Source organism: Lacerta agilis, chromosome 8 (assembly GCF_009819535.1).
Source record: "Lacerta agilis isolate rLacAgi1 chromosome 8, rLacAgi1.pri, whole genome shotgun sequence".
NCBI lineage: Eukaryota > Metazoa > Chordata > Lepidosauria > Squamata > Lacertidae > Lacerta > Lacerta agilis.
This window is the reverse complement of record NC_046319.1, coordinates 60,517,812-60,544,047: the sequence shown is the minus strand read 5'-3', so window position 1 is coordinate 60,544,047 and position 26,236 is coordinate 60,517,812. Positions and strand designations below refer to the sequence as shown.

Here is a 26,236-nt window from a genome sequence, read left to right as displayed (position 1 = left end):
CTATACCTATGCTCAGTGTCATCCATGTAGGCTCTGATCTTGAAGATGCAACCTGCAATCTCCTTAGGTTGTCCAAAGCTAAATGGTGCTTTCATCACAACAGTTCTAAAATGTGGAGGCCTTCGCAATGTAAGAGCAATTCAGAGCCATGAATGGGATCACACCAATGCAAAAACATGGTATCCCATTCACAAATCAACACAGCCTTTTTACTAAGGGAACAGCAACAATTGAATTCAGGCTTTGCGTGAGACGCAACCTGCTAACCTCACACATCACAGCCCAGGAACCACAGTCCCCATCTCAGACTTTTGTGCTGCCCTGTTCCCAGTCTCTACTGTTGGCTGCAGGACGAACTGCTTCCAATAACTAGAATAATAATAAGACCAGTTCCTTCCAAAATGGTCCTGAAAATAATTTGTGTAATTGCAGGTGTAGCAGCTTCATATTTTTGAGGGATACTTACGGTACTTGACTGGAGCTCTTGCATTCAAGGACAACACTTTACTATTCAGTAGTGTGTCCTGCATGAGCTCAAAGAGTGCCAGAAACAAGAACTCCTGTGTCTTTGGTGATCAATAGGAGGGCATTGGGTTGCTTCTCTGTTTAGGCCTGCAAGAAAGGCTTTGCTCTCTGAAGTCCTTCTTTCAGGAACTGGAGGTAAGTTGCTGTTGAGGGATCTTCAAAACTGGCAGAGAAACTAAAGATGCTGCTCTCAGCTTCTTCGGGCTTCATAGAAGTAATATCCAGGAAGTAGTTGGCATTGATGTGGTGGACCTGGGAAATGGGAGGGTATGCTTAGGAAAGGACCATTTCAATCCCTACGTTCGTTTTCTTTTCTCCCAGTAGTCACTGCAGGTGGATGGAGGTTGGAGCCCATTTGCCTTGCCCTCCCAAGGAGCAGGATGCACTGCATCATTTAAATCTAGCACCTGCTGCTTCAAGGTAAAGGTGACTGATGCACTTCAATTTTAAACAGAGGTAGCTGCTGCTGAGGGTGATGAAAAGAGGCCTCCTCCTCCTCTTTGGGGGCCACAGGGCAAGGTAAGCCAGCCAGTCCCCAGGCCCCACTTGCCTGTAGTGGCTACTGATAAAGTCTGCTGCCTTCCCCAGCTTTCAAAAATGGAGACAGTGGGAATACATGTATTCCTTTCTCAAATCAACCCCTGATAAAATAAATGGTTTAAGAGGGCAAAAAGTGAACCAGAAATGTGTGTCTTACAATTTGGCAGAGGGCTTTCTCGGTGGTGGCGCCCGCCCTGTGGAACGCCCTCCCATCAGATGTCAAGTAAATAAACTATCTGACTTTTAGAAGACATCTGAAGGCAGCCCTGTTTAGGGAAGTTTTTAATGTTTGAAGTTCTATTCTGTTTTTAATGTTCTGTTGAAAGCCGCCCAGAGTGGCTGGGGAAATCCAGCGAGATGGGCGGGGTAGAAGTAATAATAATAATAATAATAATAATAATAATAATAATAATAATAATAATAATTCGATGGGAGGTGAAATGTGGAGTGTGAAAGATTCTTCAGGGATCCAGGAAAATGCAGAGAAGTGGCATGAGCCGAGTATGGTTTTAGTAAAACAACTTTTATCAGTAAGTGAGGCCTACTGGAATCTTTCATGGCTGCCTGATCAGGTCTAGTTTCTCTGTGTGTAAAGAGAGAGAGAAGGAGAGGGAGAAGGAGAGAGCACCTAGCTCTCAAGTAAAGAAAAAATGTTTTGGAACTGCTCTGGATATGGGTATTCTAAAAGTTATTAAAAAACATGAAGTGGCCTACTAAACATTTCAACATGAAGCATAGAACTCTCTCCTAAACTTTCATTCAGTCTTATCTCCTCCTCCAAGGTAACATTCTACCAAGTTCTTCAATACCATTTGGTACCCACAGAAATATTATGTGTCTATTAAGAAGCACACTTTGTGAACCTACTGACTTTTTATGGGCCTTGTTTCCTGAGCTTTTGGAAAGGAAAGGAAAAGTCAATCACTCCGAAATGCCCTGACAGCTTAAATCTGTAACTGCCTTGCTTAGCACAAGTACTTTGTATTGCTCCAAAATGAAACTGTTTTTCAGCTCTGAGAGGCAGCTGTTAGATGCTCAGCTGCTGCTGCTGCTGCAAGCATATCAGAAGGTATCAGAGGGAGAAAACTGCCACCCCCCAGCAGACATCACAAATTCATCAAAGAAGGAATTAACAAAGGAAAAATGGGAGTTAGAGCCCTACCACAGTGCCATTGGGCAGACAGATCATTATCTCCACGGGGAAGTTATACTTTTCAAGGTGCAGGTCTGCGAGTTTGCTGTTGATCTCGTTCTCTCTCTTAGCCTGTGGAAAACAAATCCATGTCTTAAACTGCTTTTACTTGTAAAAAGCACCTACTTAGTCCAAAATTGACAGCTCTAGTTTCTTTGGATGTCTAGAACAGGTGCTGGTGAGGATGCTTGTGGGGTTTTGATGCACCCATTCTTGACCTGTCACCACCACCACCTTGTATTGACAGCACCTAGCACTAAGCTGGTGTAGCTGAATGCTTACCTGCAAATCCTCCAGCTCCTTCACCAGAGACCAGGTGCTGATGAAACTCTCATTCAGGAAGGCGAGGATGGGCGAACTTTCCAGGACTGTTTCCCGGAGAGTTCGCCCTGAACCTGCTCAGAGACAGAAAGAAAAAGGACACTTGCTTGTGGGGCAGGGGGTGGGGAACCCACCAATACTACTACTACTACTACTACTACTTCTTCTTCTTCTTCTTCTTCTTCTTCTTCTTCTTCTTCTTCTTTTGTATAATGTGTATGTTTATATCTTTTTAATATGTCTTATTTCATATTATGTGAGAAAGGAATATTACTACTACTACTACTACTGCTACTACTACTACTACTACTAATAATAATAATAATAATAATAATGTCCCTAATTTGGATTTGGATTTTTTTTTACATGTCCTTTAAAAACAAAACTGTCATGTGAAATGCACCTCTTACCTCAGCATGACTGATCATCCAGGGCTCCCCACAACAGTATGGAGTGCACCAGTTTACTCTCAGATTTTGCTCTCTCAAAAGCTTCAGTAAAGGGAAGGTAGGAAACCTGAGACCAAAGGAAGCAACAGAAAAAGTTGAAAACATGAGGGACAGAGTGCTTGGTCGTCCCTCACCAGCCTGCTTGCTTGTTTACATTCAATTCCACCACCCCCATAATCCACCCCCCCCCACACACACTTGCACATTGACATTTACCAAAATGCAAACCATACATTTAACATTGATTCCCCCCACCCTTCCATGGATGATTTTAGTTACCCTTTAGTGCTGCATATTCTAGTTATTCTGTATTCTCTCTTTCTCATTTTTATCTCAGTTTACTTTATACTGCTGAATTTACTCTTAATCTTTCTAACGCCTTAATTTGCTTACAATAATTTTTCAAATATTCTACAAATCTTTTCCAATCTTCCTTGAAAGATCTTTCTTCCTGGTCTCTTATTCTACTAGTTAAACTAGCCATTTCTGCATACCCCATCAGTTTCGTCTGCCGTTCCTCCTTTGTTGGTATTGTACCCTCCTTCCATTTCTCAGCATTATACCATTTGGGCTGCTGTACATGAAAAGATTTTTCTGGTCTCTGGCTACATTTGAGCCAATTCCTTCTTGCCTATGGCTACCAGGCTAGTCCTTAAATACAAAGCTTTATAGCCTATGACGGCACATTTTTTAAAAAGTGAGAGATGGGTTAATTACAATCCTTAAAAGTCGCACAACAGGTCAAACAGATGAGCCCCCTTAAAGAAACCCAGGCTTCTTAAGGAAACAGCTAACCATAAACAATCCCTTCCAGCCACATTTTTTCACAGGCTGCTTTTACTACACTCTGCCCCCCCCCCAAAAAAAAATATTTCCCAGCTGATTAATTAGATGGGGAAGGGCAGTTCTGGTTGCTGGATGAATGAGAATAGCATTTAATAGCTCATGCTATAAATTCGCTCTTTGTTTCAACTCCCACAAGCCACACATGTCTTGTGTTTCCTGCTGATAAGGTAAGTACAGTGCTAAGCCTGCTGGGTGTCCTGCTCTGCTTGCAGCAGAAAAATGACCTCCAAGACACCTCCATCACTTTCGTCTTTTTAAAATGGCACCAGGGACTTAAGATAACAGGAAGGATGAGCAAAGCAGCACTTAAGGTTCTGCCTGTGCCCTAAGAAACCTGGTTCCGGTCAGAATATTCCTCCGTGGCCTCTGCCAACATTTGTATCCATCCATCAAAAGGATGTACTGTACAGTCATTTAAAAGATCCCAGAGTCTTGGACAGAACTGCTGTGATGCTGTGTTAGCAGACGCCAATAACTGCAAAGCTTGGTCACTTTCACAACCACCAAATTAGACTAGAAAGGCTCACTGCATTTAGCCCTTCCATACAGGCGTGCTGGCAGAGTAACTTAATCACCAAAGTCACGTTTAAGGGGATGCCAGGTAGATTCTTTCCATACTTTCTTAAACGGATACATGGCAACTTCCAGTTTGCTGGCAGCCTCTCCCCAGCTTATTTCTTGCTGCCAGGTAATTTCTTCAAATATGAACTGAATTGGTTCTCCTTCTGAGTCTCGGCTGTCAATCATGTTCCCATTTTCGTCGTGAATCACAGAAGGGACCGAGGGCCCCAAAGACTCCAGTTCCATCTGCAAGACAGAAGGCACTTAACTCTCAGTGAACATACACTGGTCTCTAGAAAACAGACAGCGCTATAGAGATTTCACACGTAGGGATGTGGAATGCAGCCTAGAGCCGTGGTGAGCAGAGATTGGGTTTGTGGATTCTACTTTGCATTTTTCTTTTTACTAGATTGCTTGAGGTTCAACTGAGCCAGGTGCCAAATAAATACAATTGGAACTAAAAAATTATGAGTACAGAATTCGCTTTCAGTAAAAAATAATAATCCACTTCTGCTTACCTCCTTCCAGTTCCTCCCCCCACTTCAGCTGTGTAACGGGGGTGGGAACTACCATTGTTAAATAATTTGGGGTCAGAAATCTACTTCAAATCACTTAAAGATCTACCAGCAGATCCTAAGCTACTGTCCCATTCCTAAAAGGATAGAAGATAGGTTGCAACCATCCAGCTATTTGCTGTTTATTTATTCAATTTCTAAGCCACTCTTCATCACTGTGATCCCAGGGTAGTTGCAATATAAACTTCAAAGCACTGTAATATTAAAAACGAACCACTATCAATAGCCACTCCTTCTACTCAATGAAATGTACTGCAAAAACCAAGGAGACAATGAAACTGTTTGCTTTATACTCTTTATACTCAGAAGAACAATACAAATCAGGCACGCAAGTGTATCATATGGAATCGGTCAGTACTGTAAATACAGCGGCACAGACAGTCCAAATGCGATTCTCGTTACTGACCTGAGGTAAGTATCCAATATCTACTTCCATGTTGCTGCTCTCCAAGGCACCATAGAGCCACTCCATGTCTACATTGAGAGACCTGGTGAGAAAAAGCCAGAAAAAGTCAAGCGCAGGATATCCACATGTGCTGAAACAATGTTTTGTTAATTTTATCAAAATATATTTTGTCTTGCTTTTCAGTCTGGAAACCTTCTGGTAGGTTACAATGAATTAACACGATTTGAAAGCAACGATTTAAAAACAACGAACGAAGACCCCAAACACCAGACCTCCCAAGGAAGCAGCATGGAATCAATTTACAGTTAGCTAAATGCCTGCTGAAATAGCCATCTTCCTTAGATGGTTTTTTTTTTAAAGAAATACCTGTGCACCCTGATGGAAGACAGAAGTAGAGAAGCAAGGAGAATATACCATCAGCTTCTGATGGACTATCAGTGGCCTGAGACAATGTTGGGGGAGTCCAGGTATGGGGAACATGTGACCCTCCAGTTCTTGTTGGGACTCCCAATTCCCACTGGCCCCAGCTAGCATGGGCAATGGCCAGGGATGATGGGAACTGTAGTCCAAAAACAAATGGATGACCATAGGTGCCCCCTTCCTGGTGTAGCCCCTCTCCTCTTCCTTTGTGGCTACTTTGGACATGTGTGTGTCCTGAAGGAAGGTAGAAGTAAGGAAGCCTAGGCAGGGACCTCACGCCAGCAGTTCTTGAAGGGACCATCGGTTGGTCTGTTGGCCTAAATTCTACACCATTTGTTTGTGTTAGTATTTTAAAACTTTATTCATAAACCACCTTGGGAGAAAAGCAGTTATGTAGGTATATGAAATAAATTAACTGCCAGTAGCAGTATCCAATGCTAGTCCTACTCAGAGAAGACCCATTGAAGTTAACTTAGGTTTATTCATTTCAATTGGTTTACCCTGAGTAGGACTTGGCTGAATGCAACTCCATGCCTTTGCTCCTTGCAAAGAGGCCAGCAGTGATAAGGCCAGGTGGGCAACTCTCAGGAGAGCATTCTTCTCACCTAGCAAACCTTAGCTGCCCTGGGGACACAGAGCAGGGCCTCTGGTGCTGACATAAATGCATGTGCAGGTTCAATGGGGAAAGAGGAAGAGCCTGGTCTCACTGGTACAGCATCTGTTTTCGATACGGAAAGTCCCAGGTTTGACCCTCAGTATCTTCAGGTAGGGCTGAGGGCGACTGCTGCCTGCAACTCAAGAGCCACTGACAGTCAATACCGACATTACTTAGCTAGATGGACCAAATGTCTGACTTGGCGCAAGGTGGAGTCTTATGTTCCTATCTTGTGTTCTTAAAGAGACAACCCTTCAGCTTTAAATCTATTAAGAACTGAAGCATAAGCCAAGCTGATCTGGTTCTACAAATGAACAACTTCCATAACAATTATTACGAAAATCTCAGAAGCCGGACTTAAAATAGAATAATGCAAAATAATCAAATGTATGGAGCTTGCACATTCAAGTTAAAAAGGCCATTTGTGTGTTTGTCTCTAATCAGAAGATGTTGGAAGCGGGGCAACCCTCACCTGTTGTTAGGAACAAACAGCTTGAATTCTCGAACGTGGGAGGAGTCCTTGGCGAGGACAACGTAGCCTGTGAACTGGGCAGGGGAAAACCAGAAGGGGAAATCGGGAGGCTCATTTAACTGGAACTCTGCATGGATCCTGGGAGAAAATAAGAGAGACTGTCACCAAGCAATTAGGTGTCCTGAGGAAGGCAAAGAAGCCAAGCGTAGGCCCAGCTGCTATGTGGCTAATGGCGTTTGCCACTGAATGAGAGGCCTAGGCTGGGGGCAAAAGCATGGGACCATATCCTAGAGTCCCACACAACTCTCGCCCATAAAGGATGCTTTCTCTTCCACCAACATTTGCACACAGAACTACTTATATTTACCATACTTGCAGTTCGGCAACAGATTTCTGGATGGGAAGTACGCTTGGCAGCTGCTCTATCTTTTGTTGGAAACACTCTAGGCCTTCCTCCTAAGATGGAGCCATCACTATGGTTTGAAGTCTAATTTATCTTTGTAGTGTTCTTGCATCAATATATGAAACTCTGCATCTCACTGGTCGGTTGGATCACATGGGGGCTTCCCATGCCAACGTCAAGCAGCTCCCACAGAGCACACTGCAACTCCCATGATATTGCTTAACAGCAGCTATAGCACGTCACTGTGAGTAAGCTCTAAACCATGGTTTACTGTGCATGAGTTGAATGTCCTGCTTCACTCCTCCCCATGCTAGGGAGAAATAGCCCATGATTCCTGGGATTTGCACTACAAATAAACAATGACAATAAGCTAGCCCTTGTGGTGTGTTGGAGTGACACAACCCATGAACCCCGGTTTGGACAGGGAGCATGGTTTGTTTCTCCCCAGCATGAGCAAGGAGGAGTGAAGCAAGCCAGTATCTATGCAGAGGGAAGCAGATGTACAAATGTGGCCCATATAAATGCAAGGAAAGCTGATCAAGGAAGAAGAACAATTCATGTATTTATGAGCATTTTGTACCCTGGCCAAAAAGACTCCCAGAGTGGCTTACATACAATCAATTAAACAAAGCAGTCCCCGCCTGCAGGCTCACAGCATAGAAGAAACGGCAGAAAAGGAAAACGGGGTAGGGAAAGAAGAGGGGAAATGGCAAAGGTTATGCGAAGGTAACATTTATTCAACCAGTCTAACCGCAAACACCCTCCCCTTACGCAACTTTACCTGAAGGCTATCTTGTAGTAGAACTCGGCAACAGCTTGGATGCAGGCCACGGCTCCTTGAGGGGCAAACCGAGTTTTCACAAACGGCCGGGGGTGGAACATACTCAAGAGTTTGTGAATGATGACCTATGTTGGGGGGGAAAGTACAGGGGAGTACAGCAGGTTGCAGCCTGCTCCCCTCCAAGGCCACATTCAATAACCACACCTGACTAAGGAAGGTCATTTTCTCTGTTTTCTTAGCCGCTTTCAACCATTTATAGCCTCCAGCATTATGAATATTGCTGTGAGTGAGCTTTAACATGCCATACTCCATCTTTCCAGAACACAGCAGCCAAGGACTGGAAACGGATCTGCTTGTTTTCACTGTTCTGTATTGTTCAGATGAAGAAGAAGAAGAAGAGTTTGGATTTGATATCCCGCTTTTTACTACCCGAAGGAGTCTCAAAGCGGCTAACATTCTCCTTTCCCTTCCTCCCCCACAACAAACACTCTGTGAGGTGAGTGGGGCTGAGAGACTTCAGAGAAGTGTGACTAGCCCAAGGTCACCCAGCAGCTGCATGTGGAGGAGTGGAGACACGAACCCGGTCCCCCAGATTACGAGTCTACCGCTCTTAACCACTACACCACACTGGCTCTCAGATGCCACTGAACTCGAAATATCACATGCGAGGAAGGTCCCTTCAACAATTCCTCTCAAGCCACGTGCTAGAATTGAGTGAACCACCCTGCGCAGCTGGGGTGCTCCCAAAAGGGTGTCTATTGCGGAATCAGCGCTGCTCACGTTTTTCACAGTGTCCACATGACGCTGTTATCCAAATGCCAGCAAGCACTAATTTGAGCACACAAGAAGTAGAGACTGTTATCAGAATCCACGCCCTCAAGCATCAAACTAGGGATACAGCAGTTCTGTTAAGTAGATCAGTGCACAGGTGACACTTAACTTATGTTGGGGTTACATTCTGGGGACAGCGCGCAAAGCCAAAAATCGCATATAATCAAAACACATTGGGATCAATGGCAGGTGGGATTGCCAAAGTCAGCCGTCTGCCCCCTTTCTGCCCCACTTCTTCTACTTTTTTGCCAAGCACCTAAAACTGAATGTGCACAAGTTAAATGTGTGAAAGTTGAGAGTTACCTGTATGTAAAAATATCTACTTTGAATATAGTAATGGCTCTCTTACTAGTTTGTGTCTTCACCATAGCTGAGTGGTGTCCCACTTTTTACCATGCTATCGTACAGCTGCAGACGGCTTTTGGCCAAGCAATAAAGATTTAGGTGGAATTGCAAGGAGGCCGTCTGTGAAGCACTCTGAACACTCAAAACATGATCCATCCTTACTACTCCCTAGCCTTCCAATTGATGGCAATGATGAACACTTCGCCTACCTCTTTCCCCTTGGGGGCCGGAGGGTAGAAACGGTTGTTGGGAAGGTACCCAGTAAAGATGTTCAGCTCACTGGGAATCACCCACCAAGGATCAGCAAGTTCCAGTTTATTCTTTGGCGGAAGGAAGGCCTTGAATTGCTGGGCGAACATCAAGCTCAGAGGGGAAGCCGGAGCCGTCCAGTTGCGAAGCCCAGAAAGGGCAATGTGAGAAATCTGCAGAGGCAGAGAGACGCATTAGGAAGCAGCCCTGTGAAGCCTCTTCCACTTTAGGAGGCTGGAGGCTGAGGGATCACAAGACATTCAGATATTACACCATTACTACATACTTAAGCTTTCTTAACCACGGTTTGGTGCAATGCCTGAACTAGAAGGAAAGACTGCCTAGCACTTTATTTTACATTCCCAGTTACAGCAATATAATTGAAGCAAAAGAAAAACAAGCACACATTTAATTCATTGACCTGATGGTTAAAACTGGACCAGCCTTCGTTATCAATCCACTAAAGCTTCTAGTTGATTGATCTACTGATTAAAAAACTTGCAGCACTAATTAAATGTGATACTCACTCCAAGGAAACCGTCTTTGCTCTTTGTCATTGTTTCCATAAGCAAGGGCTGGAATTTTGCAATGATAGAAAGAGTCTCCCCATTGGGATCCAATACCTCTTCTTCCTCAATCCCAGTTACTGGAGCAATGCCTGAACAGATCAAGGGTTACAAGATTTATGTATGCACTTCATTAACATAGGACTGGCAAAGAAAAAACGCTTTATATGTGTTATATATGCATTATAACACTGTGACACCAGATGGCGCTGTGGAGTTCTGTTTTTGCCAACCCGATTTCTCATACAACGTTTACAACACGTTTAAATGAAATGCTTCTTTAATGTGTCTGGATCCATCCATAGTGTTATTATTAACATAACATTATTGGTGACCCACAAATCATTGCCATTTGAGAAGTAGCCATCTGAATTACATTAAGAAAAAAAACACCCTGCCACAGCGAATCTATTATAGTACCTGTTACAAAAGCTGCAAATTTATTGCATTGAAAACTGCAAGTTCCACTGTTTAAATAACTGAAAGAAAATATTATTTTTTCCCCAATGTATTGAACAGGTTTCATGTTGATTATTATACTGCAGCTTGTGACTTAAAATCATTATGTATTCTTAATATGAATGATTGCTTATAAAACTACAGCATAAAAAATAATTAAATCCATCCATTTGTACGCATACCACTGCTATGAAAATACAGTGGTACTATATTAATTTAAATAGATAAGCAAATAAGAAATAGCTATACAAAAATTTTGCACAACTTTTAAAAACTCAGTATTACTTTAAACCTGGCACTGGCATACCTGTGAGATCTCCTTGCCCCTTATATGCCCATTTGGCTCCTTCAATTTTCAGAACTGGCACTGCTGCAGGTGCTATACAATACCTTTTCCTCATTTGGAAGAAATTGATATTTCAGTGTGGCAGAACCTACAATTTGGAACGCCCTGTCTAATGATATCAGGCTGGTCATATTCACTGTACTCTTTTAGGCCCCTGCTAAAAACATTTTTGTTTAGAGGAGCCTACTTAGGTATCTTATCTAGAACGCTGATGAGTTTCTTAGTTTATTGCTAGTTTCAATTTTCTAAGCGGTTTCAGCAACTGTTGCAATTGTTTTTAACAGCAATTTTATTGCTTTATTATTTCTGTAAACTTCTTTGAGGTTTTTTATTTTTATAATCAAACGGTATATAAATTTTATGAAATAAATTAAATAAATTAAACCAAGTGTCTTCCACATATAGTCAATCTTTCAGCGCATTTAAGTCTGTATCTCCCCTACCAGTCTGTATGGCTCCTGCACTGTTTTCATTTCACTGTGATATGAACCAGGTTGGTTTTTCTACAACTCTATAATAATAGCAATAAGAAGAATTTATTATAATAATAATAATAATTATTACAGCACCCTTTATGACCATGCAAATTGGAATGAAGCATTCCGGAAAGAAATGGGCTCAATAAAAATATAATTTTACTTCTTCTGTCTCTTATCCCAGCTCTACCCATTCAGATATACTCTGGTAATTTCCCCTGCACTGCCTTTTCTGTGCTATCCCCAATGGAGTTAGATAGCAAACATCGAGAAGCTCTGCCTGAGAAGCTGAATTCATGTATGCATCTATTTGTAAAGCACAAAAAAATGTGAGGCGTTGTACAACAACTGGAAACCACACAGGCCCTGCTAAAATGTAAATAAAATATACTTTAGGGAGGAAAGAAAAGGAAAGTAGAAGTAAAATAAAAGGTGGGCATGTTCCTCTCTCATAATTCTAGCTCTCAGAACTAGCCAATGAAGCCAGATGCCGGAAGATTCAGGACAGACAAACACACACAGCGCTTACTTAAACTGTGGAATTTTCTTCCCTGAGATGCACTGATGGGGGCCACTTGCTTGGATGACTTCAAAAGAGAATCAGTCAAATTCACAGAGGGTAATGCTAATGGCTACTAGCCACAACGGCTATGAACTACCTCCACTGTATGCCTTCTATTGAGAATCACAAGGGGGAGGGTTGCAGATACATTCAGGTCGTGCTGGAGGGCTTCCCATGGAGGCACCTGGCTGGCCACTGTGAGAACAGGATGCTGGACTAGATGGGCCATTGGCCCAATCCAGCAGGGTCCTTCTTATGTTCCTATGAAGGAGAATCAACTGGCGGGAACCAGGTTGAATAGTTGTCAAGACAGGTCAACGGAAGGGCCTTGTTTTCTCTGCCTCCCACCCAAATGGTGGTAGCAGCTGTCTGGAGTCCAAGAGGGAAGGGACTGGATGATAGCTAGGCACGGCACACCAATATAAACAGCCTTATTTTTCCCCTGCACTCTAGAACGACTGGCCATTGAAAGACTGTTGAAAGAGGATGGCCATTGAAAGAGGATGGGTTTTTCTTTGTTACATGACGATAGAGACATGTTGAAGACATAGGCTGAACCGGTGTGGGTTCGTGGTGGTTGCACCAATGCTCACCTGCATGCCTAGTTTGCAAGACGATGCAACCCACACATCTTCATGAAGGTATCATGCTTTCACTTCACCACAAGCACAACTAAACCCAAACGTGCTCGGCCCACATTCCTGCTACTAAGGTGTAGCGTTGGCCCTAAGGCTGGGATGGATGAAGAGCAAAACGAAGCATCCAGCTGAGCAGTTCTATCTCCGTGCGGCAGGGGGCACCAACAGACTGCCAGCAACTCCTTTGCATTCTGCTTCGAACAAGGCTCTTTCATTTCTTGTGCATGTTCCTTCTCAGCTTGAGTGTGCAACAGTACACACCGTTTCTGTGAGAGCGCTGCCATTCTGCTACATTTCTCAAGGCTGTGACTGGCAAGGAGAGATCTGTGGGCAAGCATACAGTCTGTACTCTAATTCCAGGCAGCCACTTTCCTTACCCCAGGCTGCAAGCAGGAGGCACCACTCTGTACCTGGCAGCTACGTTTTTCAGCCTGGGGAGGGGGCAAACACTGTGGTGCCAGCCCCGGAGGAGTTTGGCTGGAAAGAGTCTGATCTCCCAGGATGACTAAACTGGTCGCTGCTGTGTTGGGTCATGCTGCCCACAGTGCCACTGATTCTGCTCTTTGTCTGGCACGACAGCGCAGGGGCAGAAATGTTCATGCTCTTGCAAGCACAACAGGCAGGCAGCTGTGAGGACTGCAGAACCAACACCGGTGTCACAATCCCCCTTATCTGCTCTACAGATGGGCAGGAAACAAGGGCTGCCTGAATCCTGCTCCCCTCTGCGCTGGCTGTGAGAGCAATCGGGCGGGCTGCCCAAGCGAGCGCCATCGAGCCCACAAGTAACCAGCAGGGGGAAGTGCCGCAATTTCTGTATGCAAAAAGATTCCCGAGATTGCTTGCGTCTCGCCACCCGCCAGCTCTCTGGTCACATTACTGCAGAGCAGTATCTCTTGCATTCAGCTGCTCTGAATCCCCTTTAAGCCCCAGACAAAGCCAACGCGTGCAGTTTTGCAAGTCCGACAATAGGAACCGCAGATTTAGGAAAATTGCCCTTTGTGAAAGAGGCGTCTGGTGCATAAGCCTTTCGAAAAACACAGAAAGCTTAGCAGCCTTTCGTTGTGTAAATCAGTCTAGGGCTTGAGCAAAGAGAATTAAGGCAAGAGCAGTTGTGTGCTGTGGGCAGCTAACACCCACCCCACCCCACCCACCCGCCAAGAGATCTCCAGTTTTTATATGCTTATGATGTTTGTTTTTCCAAGAAAACACCAAGAGGCAGGTCATTTGCATGCCCAAGGGGGACTTCAAGATGGCACACTTTTCAAAACAGTCTCTGCAAAGACCTGAAACTCATTTGGGTCACCTGGCAGCTCTTGATGCTTAATGGATGTAAGGGTCCAGTTGTGCTCCTCAGGAGTCAAAGGCGATGACTCGGGATCTGTATATTTACATCAGTTTATTATACAGATATGTACAAGTCAGAGCTCAAATTCCATGACCGTCTTAGTCAGTCTCAGATTCCGGAAGTGGCGCTTTGCGAGAGCGCCTCCAACAAAACAATCTGGGGACCCCAAGTCTCCTCCTTTCCTCCTTCCATTTGAGTCCCCTACGTAGTTGGGGCGATGGAACTACCGATTCCCCCTCCGTCCCTGAACTGCTGAGTTGGTGTTGGGACCCTGCAACACCTGACTGCCCTTCCGCCACGGAACTCTCTCCCTGCCTGTTGCTCCCACAGGAAGTCTCTGGGCTTCTTTGGCGGTGCTGGGTACTTTCAACATCAGGGGTCCCTCCCTCCACCTCAGCTGGCTCTCCGCTGCCTCCGGAGGATCCCTTGACAATGGAGCTGCACGGGTTGCTCCAGAAGAAACACGGAATGGTTGCTGTGTAGCTATCAGCAGGTGCTTTCAGGTAGTCATCAATGCTTCCTGGACACTGGGAGTCCCTTAAGATTATGCTGCTTAACAGTGCAACCCTATGCATTTCTACTCAGAAGTTAGACCCAGCTCAGTGAGGCTTCCTCCAAGCTCAGCGTGCATAGGATTGCAGCCTAAACCTAAACTATGGTACTCACACACAATGAAAGCAGAGCTTAGCTAAAGATACTGGTTTTTTTTAAAAAAAATAGTTCCATTGGCTCCCAAAAACAAAATAACCTCCCCTTTTTCGTGACTTTTGGCATTCCTTTCCCCCAAATGTTGACAATTTTTGTTTTCAGTGGTGTCATCACATGCCACATCGGACCGGCTACTTAGCACCGTGACAGCATCCTGTTTAAGAAAGGGTCGCCGATTGGGATGGCTCCCTTATGTGACCAACATAGAAGGAACAGCAGCCAGAAGAGGAAATGGTGTTGAATGAGACTCAAGACGGGAAGACTTACCTGCGTGACATCCATGTTCCCCCTGCCATGACACTTTAGCTCAAAATCAAAGGGGAAAATCGGGGACCAAGGAGGGGCTTGGGATGTGGCGACAAGAGGTGACTGGGGTAGCCCAAGCAAGATGGGACCGTTCAGTCTGCCTTGGGACTATTGCAAGTTCCTCCAGGTGCTCAGCTGCGGTGGGGTTCTCTGCAGAGCACCAAGCCTCTTCCAGGGGAAAGGTCATGGGTCAGATGGGATCCTGACATATATACACCGTGAAAAGCACATATTTAAGGCTGACCTTTAAAATGCATGCGTTTTAGTGGCATTTAGGTCCCTGGCAAAAACCTGTTGCTTTTTGCCTGGGTTTTTAATGATGAGAGATTAATGAGCAATTCTGTTTTATTCTGTTCCCCGCTGTGCAGGGTTTTATGATGCTGCGCTTGGGATTTTTCATCTATCTTATATGTTAATTGTTTTGTCTTTTTATGACACCTTCGCTGTACATGGTGAGTTGCAAGCTGCCTTGGGGACCACGTAGTCATAGCACAGCTTAAGAATGTTTCTTAAAAATAAAAATAAAATTTCACCCATGCATAACTCTTACTAACTGTTCATTTTCACTAAATGCTTACTGCTCTTCTGCTGTTGGAACCACCATTGGATGTGCCCCATCTCTGGAAGGTTCACCCTCTTCCCCTGGGGTGCTTTGATTTCGAACCCAATTTCACCAGCACTGGGAGACCTGTAACAGCAGTTCCATGCCTGCCTAGGGAACCAATGGTAACAAGAGAATGAGATGGTTTCAAATGCTTTTTACTAACCTATTGACGTCTGGCTATTTTGGACTAAAACTCCCATCAGCCCCAGCTGACACACCTGTGCCAGCTAGGGCTGGTGGGCATTGTAGTCCAAAATAGCCAGAGGGGAGCAGGTTAGGAAAGCCTGGTCTGGATTATCACTTCAGTTTTCCAGGTGTAAAAAAATGGCGGGAATGTCGTCGTCCTCTCCTCCGGGGATTAAGCAGACAATGAATGAGTGACATACCCAATGCAAGAACTAGACAATCTGTGCTCAAGGGCCATGGTTGTTGTTGTTTTTTGGGTTTTTTTTAAAGCAAGATGAACATGTATTTGTCTACTCGAAAAATTAGATGCCTACCAGTTAGCTTCTCTGCAATTGGTTTGAACTCCTCAGGACTGATGTACAGGTCATTGTTCGTATCCAGGGACGCAAACAGGAAAAGACCTTCGTTTCCCAAAGATTTCAGGGCTGTCTCCTGATTGGGAAATAAGAGAGATGTTGATATGCACAAGTTACAATGCAAGCCTAACCATGTCTACTCATAAGTAAGTCCTGCTGAATTCAATGGATCTCACTGCTGGGTAATTGGAATTAGGTGTACAGCCTGAAATAATAATACGTACATTTATTTACATGGCTCTGTGCAGAATTAAAATAAGAACTTCTACCGGGGGGGGGGCAGGAGGCATATAATTTGAAACAATGAATATAAACTATACAATAAAATTAATAGTTTAGCATATATAATTCAGAAGCCACTCGAATTAAATTAATTCAACTTAAATTAAAATATTTCAATTTCACTCCCATCAGTCCCAGTTTAGTTCCCATCAGTCCCAGCCAGCACTGCTAAAAGTCATGGATGATGGGAGCTGGAATCCAGAAACATCTTGAGGGTGCCACACTGGCTACTCCTGGATTAACTGGAAACAATTCAAGGACAGGCAAGAGCTGAGAGTTGGTGGAGTGGTACTGCTTCCCTTCTCTATCTCCGGAGAAAAGGTCTAGATAGGGCCTTGGTTGAATCCAGCAGAGACTTCCTTACATTCTTCACTGCTTGGTTAGACTCTCTTTGGAGTAGGGATTGGTATCCCTGCACGGTTGGGACCCAAACTGGCACACATGAATCACATTTGATTTTGCAAGAAATATGAAAGTCTTTTCTTTCTTTTTCCTTAAGGAAAACCTACCTAAACAATCCACACCCCGTTTGTTAGTCAAGGAGCACCCCTGCCATGGAAATCGCATCCGACTCACCCGAACTGTCAGGGAATTGTCCACAGGTAGCTGGCAGACCTGCAGATATTTTTGTTTGGCTCAGCGCTGGCCAGTGAACCGTGGAGCTTGATCTGTGCTCCTCCGATAGCATGGACTTATATAACCAACCCCATGAATGAACCGTAAAGGTTATAGTCATATTTCACGTTCCGAAACGCACCAGGGAGCAGCTCCAAATCCAAATTAAGGCTACGGACACACTGAGAATGCGAATAGTGCAGTAGTTTGGGTGGATATTGTGACCACTTCAGGCTACTTGGGTTTGCAAGTGGCGCTGACAGCAGAGCGGCAATTCTTGTATGGCAATAAAACATGACTGTCTAAAGTCACAGAATTGAGGGAGTTGGGAGCAGTTGAAGCAGGTGAAGATGCATGCGAACTGAAGTAACAGTAACTGAAGTAACTACGGTAAGTTCTCAGAGGAAGAGGAGTACCCAGAGAGCCTTAAATTCCAGAGTAGGGGTAGGGGGAACCTTTCCCAGTTCAAGGGTTGCATTCCCTTCTGGGTGGCCTTCCAGAGGGTGGGCCAAATGCAAAAATGGGTGGAGCACTGACTGCAAATTTTACCTTTGTACAGTAGGTTGGTTTCTACACACACTCTAGCCTCCATCCAGGCAAGCAATAGGCATTACAGTGGTACCTTGGTTTGCAACCACTTTGGACTACAACTGTTTTGGATTGCAACCAAGTCAAACCCGGAAGTGCATGTCCCTTTTTTTGGATTACAACCCCTTTTTTATTACAACCATTTTTATTTTTGGGGGGGGGGGAGGCCCTATTAGCGAAAGCGCGCCTTGGGTTACAACCTGTTTTGGTTTACAACCGGACCTCTGGAACGGATTATGGTTGTAAACCAAGGTACCACTGTATTGCAATCCAAGGAAACATTCCTGCAAAGGCAAAAACACTCCAAACGGGTGCAAAGCAGGGCTGGGGGGGGGGTTGTGGCTTGGGGAGAGTCTTAAAGGTCAGGTGGTGAGGCCTGGAAGGTTGCATTCAGCTCCTAGTGCTGAGGTTCCCCACCCTCATTCTAGAGGGAGCCCTGCAATGACACAAGGCGAGGCAGTGCCGTCAGAGGAGGTGGGTTGATTTTGCACCTGGGCCACAATCCCTCAATTCACTGGGCCTTGTGCCCTATGTCAATGAAAGTGCATACCTGGACTTTCTGCTGCAACAAAGCCTCTAAGGGCAGCCCTCCTAGCTTCTTCACTCTTTGAACAGCAAATTAAGATATGCTAAGGCAGGAAAGGCATCACCAATAAGAAGGTGCTGTTAATTGTATTTAGACTGCTGCCACTTTATTTTCAGTGAACTGCTTCGAGCACAATGCATGTGTAGGAAACCTAATATATAAATGAACTGGCTGTGACTAGAGGAACATGGTAAGCTACCATTGCAAGTCAGACAATTAACTCAGTATGGTCTATGCTGAGTAGCAGCAGCTCTCCGGAGTTTCACAGAGGAGTCTATTTGGAGATGATGGGGATTCTGCATGCTAAGCAGGTGCTCTACCACTGAGCTATGCTCCTTTCTTGTGAAATCCTGGAAAACCTCCTGCACAGGAAGGTTTGTGATTAGCCAGACCCATTGGTCCATCTTGTTTCTACTGACTGGCAGCAGCTGGGGCCCTTCCTGGAGATAAAGCTGGGTTCTTTTGCACTGTATGCAAAAGAAGTTCTCCTCAGAGTAGACCTATTGAAGACAATGGACCCATGTTAGTCATGTCTCTTTATTTCAATGGGTTTACTCTGTGTAGCACTAGCATCAGATGCAACCCATGGGCTCTACCACTGAGCTTCCTCAACGAAGAAGTATTTTCCATACCAAAACATTTCTTTAATTCTTGAACTCAAGAAATACAAGCTATACACTGACTTGGGCAAAGTGAAGATGATTTGCATTCCTTGGGTCAAAAAAAGTGGAGAGTTTTAAGCACTGGGAAACATTCCTTCCCAAACTCACCAAAAGCCTGGTGTAACCCTATAACAGCCCACCCCAGCTTCTTAGCGTTGAACAGGACAAAATCCTTTACATTTAACATTCAGCTGGGCGGAATTCATTCAGGAATTTCTACTGCACAGTCCACATTGACAGAAATGGGAGAGGTCATGTCATGTGCTCCTAACACACAGGGAGGCCGTAAAGTATTAAATAATAGTCACAGCTAACTTTCTTGCTCCAGCTTCCATAAGCCAGATCAGGACGATGTTCTCATCGCATTCTTTCAAGCTAAGCTCACTCCTATTGCAGTGGCGCAAAATTTTGCTTAATTTAGTCTGTTTTAAGGATATTAGAGACTCAGGCCAATCCCTTACATATAGCAAACGGGAGGGACTGCCAACACCAGCAAGCCCATTTCTAGGCTGATGAGGCACAGCCTTGGGTGGATTCATACAAGTTGCATTTCCGTTGGCCACTCTGCTCTCTTCCCTGCAGGCAAGGAGTCTTCCCCTCCCAGTGCAATGAGTCTCCTTCTCTCCGCAGTTCAAGCTGCAGTGATTCTGTGCTGCCTGTGACACCATTAGTGTTCCCACAGCTCCCAAACCCGTTTATTTTCCATCTGCCGCCTGCCAGCCTAAAAGGATGCTAATGTTGCCTGGAAGGTGCTGCTCTTGTCAATTACCGTCAGGAAAGCACTCAAGTGTCTTGTAGGGCAGATCTAGGGCTGCACCAGGCAGACAAAAAGCAAAAACAAGCTGGCAAGGGACACAAAGCCTGGATTCAGAAGAAGCTGGAAGCCCAAGTTGGAGCTGAAAGCCTAGCAGAGGGCCCAGACGCCACTAGGTACCTGGGGCTAGAACATCTCTGGCAGTGGGTCAAGGCTATTGTCAGGTGCACTTCGTGGTCAGTGGTGATGTGTAGAAGCATATAAAATTGTGTATCACATGGAGAAAGTGGATAGAAAGCAGGGTTTCTCTCTCTCTCTCTCTCTTCTAACACTAGATCTCATGGACATCCAAACAAGATGATTGTTGGAAGATTCAGGACAGACAAAAGGAGAGCCAGTGTGGTGTAGTGGTTAAGAGCGGTAGACTCGCAATCTGGTGGACCGGGTTCACGTCCCTGCTACTCCACATGCAGCTGCTGGGTGACCTTGGGCTAGTCACACTTCTCTGAAGCCTCTCAGCCCCACTCACCTCACAGAGTGTTTGTTGCGGGGGAGGAAGGGAAAGGAGAATGTTAGCCGCTTTGAGACTCCTATCGGGTAGTGATAAAGCGGGATATCAAATCCAAACTCTTCTTCTTCAAGCAGCCCATAGTTAAAGGATGCCATATGCTCTCACAAGGAGCAATGATGACCACCAATGTGGGTGGTTTTAAAAGATTAGACAAATTCATTGAGGAGAAGACTATCAAAGGCTCCTAGCCATGATGACTATACTCTGCCTACACAGTTGTAGGCACTGGCAGTAATACTTGTGAATACCAATGGCTGGAAAAAGCTGGAGGGTAGAGTGTTCTTGTGCTCAGGTCCCACAGGCATCTGGTTGGCCACTGTGAGAAAAGGATATTGGTCCAGATTAGGCTTTGACCTGATCCAGCAGGGCTCTTCTTATATATGTTATGTTCTTATGATAGTGGCAAGGAGGAGATGGGCCCACTGACTGAGGGAAAGGGTGAAAGAATCATAGAACTGTAGAGTTGGAAGGGACCCTGAGGATCATCTAGTCCAATCCCCTGCAATACAGGAATATGCAGCTCTCTATACAGGGATTGAACTTGCAACCTTGTTATTATCAGCACCAGACTCTAACCAACTGAGCATATTGCCAAAGGGACCGCCCAAAACCTAGAGCTGGCCTTGATACCACATTGCTTCTGCTCATAAGAAGGAAACAAAAGAAAAGCATGGGAAAGGAAGCCTGGAGCTGAGAGAAACACCTTCTCTCTTCTCCCAGACTGCATTGCCAAACATCAAAGAATACAGCAGCTCTTGCAGAAGCTGAAAATCTCTATTCTCCTCTGTAAGTACTGGTACATTTTTTGCTCTGGTGGCTATTCTCCCTACTGACAGAGCAAGTGGCCACACTGTCTGGATTAATCTTTGTGGAAAATACATTGGCTTATTTATAACAGCATCACGGTCTCCTGCAAATCCTGGGATTTATCTTTTGATAAAGATCCTAAGGACCCTCTCAGAACTCCCTAAGAGTTTGTGGGGAGCGGCCAGGGGGAGGCTGATAAAAACAGTTTACATTTGTAATACAGTATACAGGTAGGCATGCCTAATATGATGGACAGGCAAGGATAAAACTTGACTTCTCAGCTTGCACATAAACAAACAGGACAGCCATTAGGGTATTAATCCGGTCTTGACCACAGTCTACAAAAAAGCTTGCTAGGTGTACCTCATTCAAAGTACTGAGGGAAAGAACCACCAGTAATGTTTCCCTGTTCACCTAAAAACAGTGCTTAACTGTCAAGAAGAATTATAGGTTATCCTCACTCAGGAAGAGCTCTGTAGCACCAGACTAAAAGCCCATCTAGTCAAGCATTCAGTTCCTACAGTGACCATCCCAGATGTCTATGGGATGGGAAGCCCTTCTGCAGGACATGATCACCATAGCCCTCTTTCACTGTCATTCCCCAGTAACTCATATTCTGGCTGCATACACACCATACATTTAAAGCACTTCTGAAGCACCCCCCCCCCAAAAAAAGAATCCTGTTAACTGTAGTTTACGCAAAAGAGCAGCATTTTCAAGCATCCTTCTGTTCCCAGAATTCTTGTAGTGTGTGTGCACTTTAAATGTGCTTTGAAGTATGGTGTGCATACGGTCTCAGAGGCATGTTGCCTCTGGCACTGGATATCATAGAATTGTGGAGTTGGAAGGGACTCCAAGGGTCATCTAGTCCAACCCTCTGCAATGCAGGAATCTCAACTGAAGCATCCATGACAGATGGCTATCCAATCCCTGCTTAAAAACCTCAAAGGGACTTTTATTTTCCTCGAATTCCTGGGCGGTGCCTGGCACTTCCCACTTGGAAATACTTAAATCTAGTTCTGCATCACACACCAGATAATCTAGGAAGCCCACAACCATGACAAGACAGCCCCCGCCCCAGCAACTGGCATTCAGATATATAATGCCTAGAAACACAGAGGTTTGTAGGTAGCTGTTATAGCTAATTTCCACAAAAGACCTTTCATGAGCATATCACACACACCCTGTTAACATCATCTAAGCCTGTAGTCATCATCACATCTTGTGGCAACAAATCCCATAGTTTAACTATGTACCACAGGGGCAGATATTGTGCTGCACCCCCATATTATGCTGTTCGACTACAACTCCCATCAGCTCCTACCAGCCCCCATATCGGATGGCTTGGGTTGGTGGGAGTTGTAGTTCAACATCTGGATTGTACGGGGTGAATAAATTTGTGACTGTGAATCTCCCACTATTGTGCTTCATTGGACGACTAGTGTTAGGGAAGATGAGCAATGACGGCGATCCCACCCCAGTGGCTGTTAATTGCCTACATTCATTAAATGCTACGCGAGGTATATTTAGAGTGCAAGTCTAAGCAGAAGTGCGCCCCGTGGGATTCAAGCGGACTTGCTCCCAAGCACGCACGCACGATTGAAAACATCAGGCTACCAGCCTATTCACTGGTATATCCCGCTGAAAAATCCCACACGGGACTTGGGAGAGGACAGCACTGTGAAGTTGCAATGCGATACACACTTTACTGTGTACTTGGAAGTCACAAGGCTTCCTTTCTGAACAGGCAGCTCTGGGGCTGCACTATACACAGATTGCAAAACAAAAAGGCTCCCCAAATGCAAAACAAAAGGCACCCCCGAAATGCCTTTTTTTGCCCGCCAACTTCTCAGCCACACGAGACCAGCCCCGACCCCGCTCATTCTCCCCTTCGCTGCCCCCCAACTTAGCAGCCCCGACTTCCAGCATCCCTCCCCGCAGACCCCTCGCAAAGATTTCTCCGTCCCCCGCGACGAGGCTCCCTCCGCCGGTACCTGCCGCCGGGCCACCTCCGAGTCCCGATAGTACTTCGCGGCCAGCAGGGCCGCCACCAGCGCCAAGGCCAGGCCCAGCCGGGGCAAACGCGGCGGAGGAAGGCGCCGGGAACTTCCAACGCCGGCCTCGCGCTCGGCCTCGCCGGGCGCCGTTTCTGGCGGAGCGCGGGGCGGCGAGGCCTCGTGGGGCCTGGGGCTCCCTTCTTCTCCCCCGGCCATCGCCCGCCGCCGCGGCCGCTTCCGAGGCCCCGTTTCCCTGGCTCGCTCCCGCCTCGCGTAGCCTCGCCTGGCTGAGGAGGCGCCAGAGAGGCAGAGCCGCGGCCCGCTCGGCCCACAGACTGCAATGCCTGCCTGGCGTGGGTTATTGTCTCGCTACTTATCCGAATAACAACAATAATAATAGCAATGGTGGTTAATGGAGAGTTAAATGGGCTCCAGGTGAAACCGTTCTCCCTCATAGGAGATGTACTCATACAAGGGGGCGGCGGGGGGGAATAATTATTACTGTACTTCTATTAATGGTTATGCATAGCAAACATGCATAGGACCGTCTGCCCAACAGTATTACTTCCTATTATTCCTCTCTCAATACCATGCCTGTGTGTGGTCCGTTTTGGCAACCCAAGAATTATAAGGTTGCTGTCAATATGTATGGTGCATAGGACTTTTTTGGCCCCAACGAGGGCAGAAGGTGGGGGACAGGGTTTTTTTTTATTAAAAAAAAAACTAAATAAAAATTTAAACAAATACAACTTTTCAGTTAAAGCAGCACAGTGGGAAGGACCTGTGAAGGGGGCATTTAGATTATTATTTTTTTAGTAAAGACTGACTCCTACTGGTCGGAACGGAGTATTATGTGGTGTGCATTTGCTTCAGAGAAAAAACGCTTAAGGCCCTTCCAGACTGGTATTTTTTGGTAGCTGTTTTTATGCAGCATGTTCTTGACGCAAAAATAGTCCATTAATGGTGGATTTACACTGGGCCATCTGCACATCATTCCACTTTATTAGTTTGTTCTGCAATGCTTCCTCAGTTCTACCACACCATTGTTCTCTGGAGGGTCTATATGCGCAACAAAAGCATATAGCGCAGTAAAAGCATAACATTTTTGGTGTGTAACAGTTATGGGATTTCAGCAGGAAGCTACAAGTTAGGCTCTAATTGGAAGTGAAGCAGTGTGAGAGCCCCACAACTTTTGTAGGCACAAACAGTATGGAAAGTGGGATTGCATATGACCACCCCAATATAATTGGCACAAATTGTCAATGAAGGCACAATACAAAGGATGTCTGGAGATGCCCTTAATCAGCTAAATGTCCCTATGTGATAGGGTTGCCATATTTCAAGAAGTGGGCTATGTTGCTGAAAATCCAGGATGAACCTCTGCTTTCCAGAAATTCCCCTTGGATGTCACTTCCGCTATTGAAAATCCAGACGTAAGGCAACCCCACTATGTGAGAATATAAGAGCAGCCCTGCTGGATCAGGCCAAAAACCCATCTGGTCCAGCATCCTGCTCTCACAGTAGCCAAGCAGATGCCTATGGGAAGCATGCAAGCAGGAGATGAGCAACATCTGGAAGACACCATGTTGGCTAGCCCTGGACTAAGGGATGAACCAAGGCTCTACGCTGGCTACCCCTGCTTTGTCTAACCAACTTCACAAGATTGTTGTGAGGGCCTTTATATGTCCCCCTGATGGTTAGGAGTTACTATTCAGCAGTTTGTGGGTGGTACAATTAACATAGGTATCATTTAAATTCAACTCTTAGAGCTTTTGGTTTAAAAGGGACCTTGGTGGTCATCTAGTCCAGGCACCCCCAAACTTGGCCCTCCAGCTGTTTTGGGACTACAATTCCCACCATCCCTGACCACTGGTCCTGTTAGCTAGGGATGATGGGAGTTGTAGTCCCAAAACATCTGGAGGGCCAAGTTTGGGTATGCCTGATTTAGCCCTGTTCTTTTCCACACATGCAGAAGCAGCCATCACTTCTTTATTCCAGAATCCTGTGAGTGTAACCTGAGAGCTACAGCACCTGCAATCATGCTTTCCACCAGGAATGGGGAACCCGTGGCTCTCTAGATGTTGGTGGACTGCAACTTCTATCATTCCTGACCATTGGCCATGCTGGCTGGAGCTGATGGGAGCTTCTTGAAGGTCATGGGTTCCCCATCCCTGCTTTATACATAGAAATTCCCAAGTTAAATCCCTGGCATCTGCAGGTAGGACAAGGAGAGACTCCCTGTCCGAAACCCTGGAGAGCTGCTGCCGGTCAGTGTAAGCAATCTTGAGCTAGAGGGTCGAATGGTCTAACTGTAGAAGGCAGTTTCTTGTGGTCCTATTTAATTACACAAGAGACTCTTGAACATGACTGCTGCTGACACTGATCCAAAAGGGTTGTTTCCAGCCAGCCTTTGATTAATTTCCTCCCATTACGCCTGGTTATTACACTCCTTTTACACCACCTTTCCAAACAATCCCTCCCCATCCTTGATGTTTACTCTCCTCAGGTCCTTCCGCATGAATATCACATCCCTCCTTCCCTGTTTCGCCAAGCGATACATATTAAGTTATTTTAATCTTCCTTCATAAATCACTGTCACCCAGTCCCTTTCTTTGTTTCACACAAGTCTTATGCTCCCTATGAAATTCTCAGTCCGATCAAGTTTTATGGCTTTCTCTGCTGTTTCAGACTGTAGTTATCAAGCACGCTAAGATAACTAAATGTTTTTTGCTCTGTTGAAGATCTGGGAAAGCATGAGACAATGTTTTATGGCAGCCCTTGCCAACCTGGTGCCCTCCAGATGTTTTGGACATGGTGGCTACAGACCATTTAGGAAAATGTGCTGGAAAGGGGGATGGCATGGGTTTTGATGCAACATCATCTAGCCTCCCCGCAAACAAATCTGAGTGAATCCTCATTAAATAGCCACTGTTGTCTAATCTCCCAGCAAACAAATTAGGATGAATGCTCAGCAACAAGTCTCCCTCTTAGGTCTTTGCATTTGCCATCTTTGTTTAGTTCATCACAAATACTGAGACGCGCTAGTGTAGGTACAGGGATGAGATTATGTGCCATTATTCAGTTAATCTCATTAAAATCTTTCTCCCAGAATATTGGTGGAAAAGGGGTCCTTCACTGCTCCTGCAGTGCCAAAATGCTGAGGACATTGATTTAGAAATAGAGGAGAGTTTTATTGGTGCAAAATGCCATTGGAAAACAGTTTTGAGCATGGGTTACTGGACTTGGGCAGA

At 45.3% G+C, this 26,236-nt stretch overlaps 1 protein-coding gene across 1 annotated transcript; it reads right to left on the bottom strand.

Annotated features, from left to right (window-relative positions):
• Positions 1-503: 503 nt before the first annotated feature.
• SELENON (selenoprotein N) lies at positions 504-23,304 on the bottom strand. Its single transcript, XM_033157800.1, has 12 exons — positions 22,983-23,304; positions 16,082-16,199; positions 10,099-10,229; positions 9,532-9,744; positions 8,147-8,271; positions 6,963-7,100; positions 5,416-5,497; positions 4,492-4,680; positions 2,989-3,094; positions 2,540-2,652; positions 2,228-2,329; positions 504-777 (listed from the first exon to the last, which is right to left on the bottom strand). The coding sequence occupies exons 1-12, from the start codon at positions 23,199-23,201 to the stop codon at positions 607-609; spliced, it is 1,707 nt and encodes a 568-aa protein (XP_033013691.1). The 5' UTR covers positions 23,202-23,304; the 3' UTR covers positions 504-606.
• Between the last annotated feature and the right edge of the window lie 2,932 nt (positions 23,305-26,236).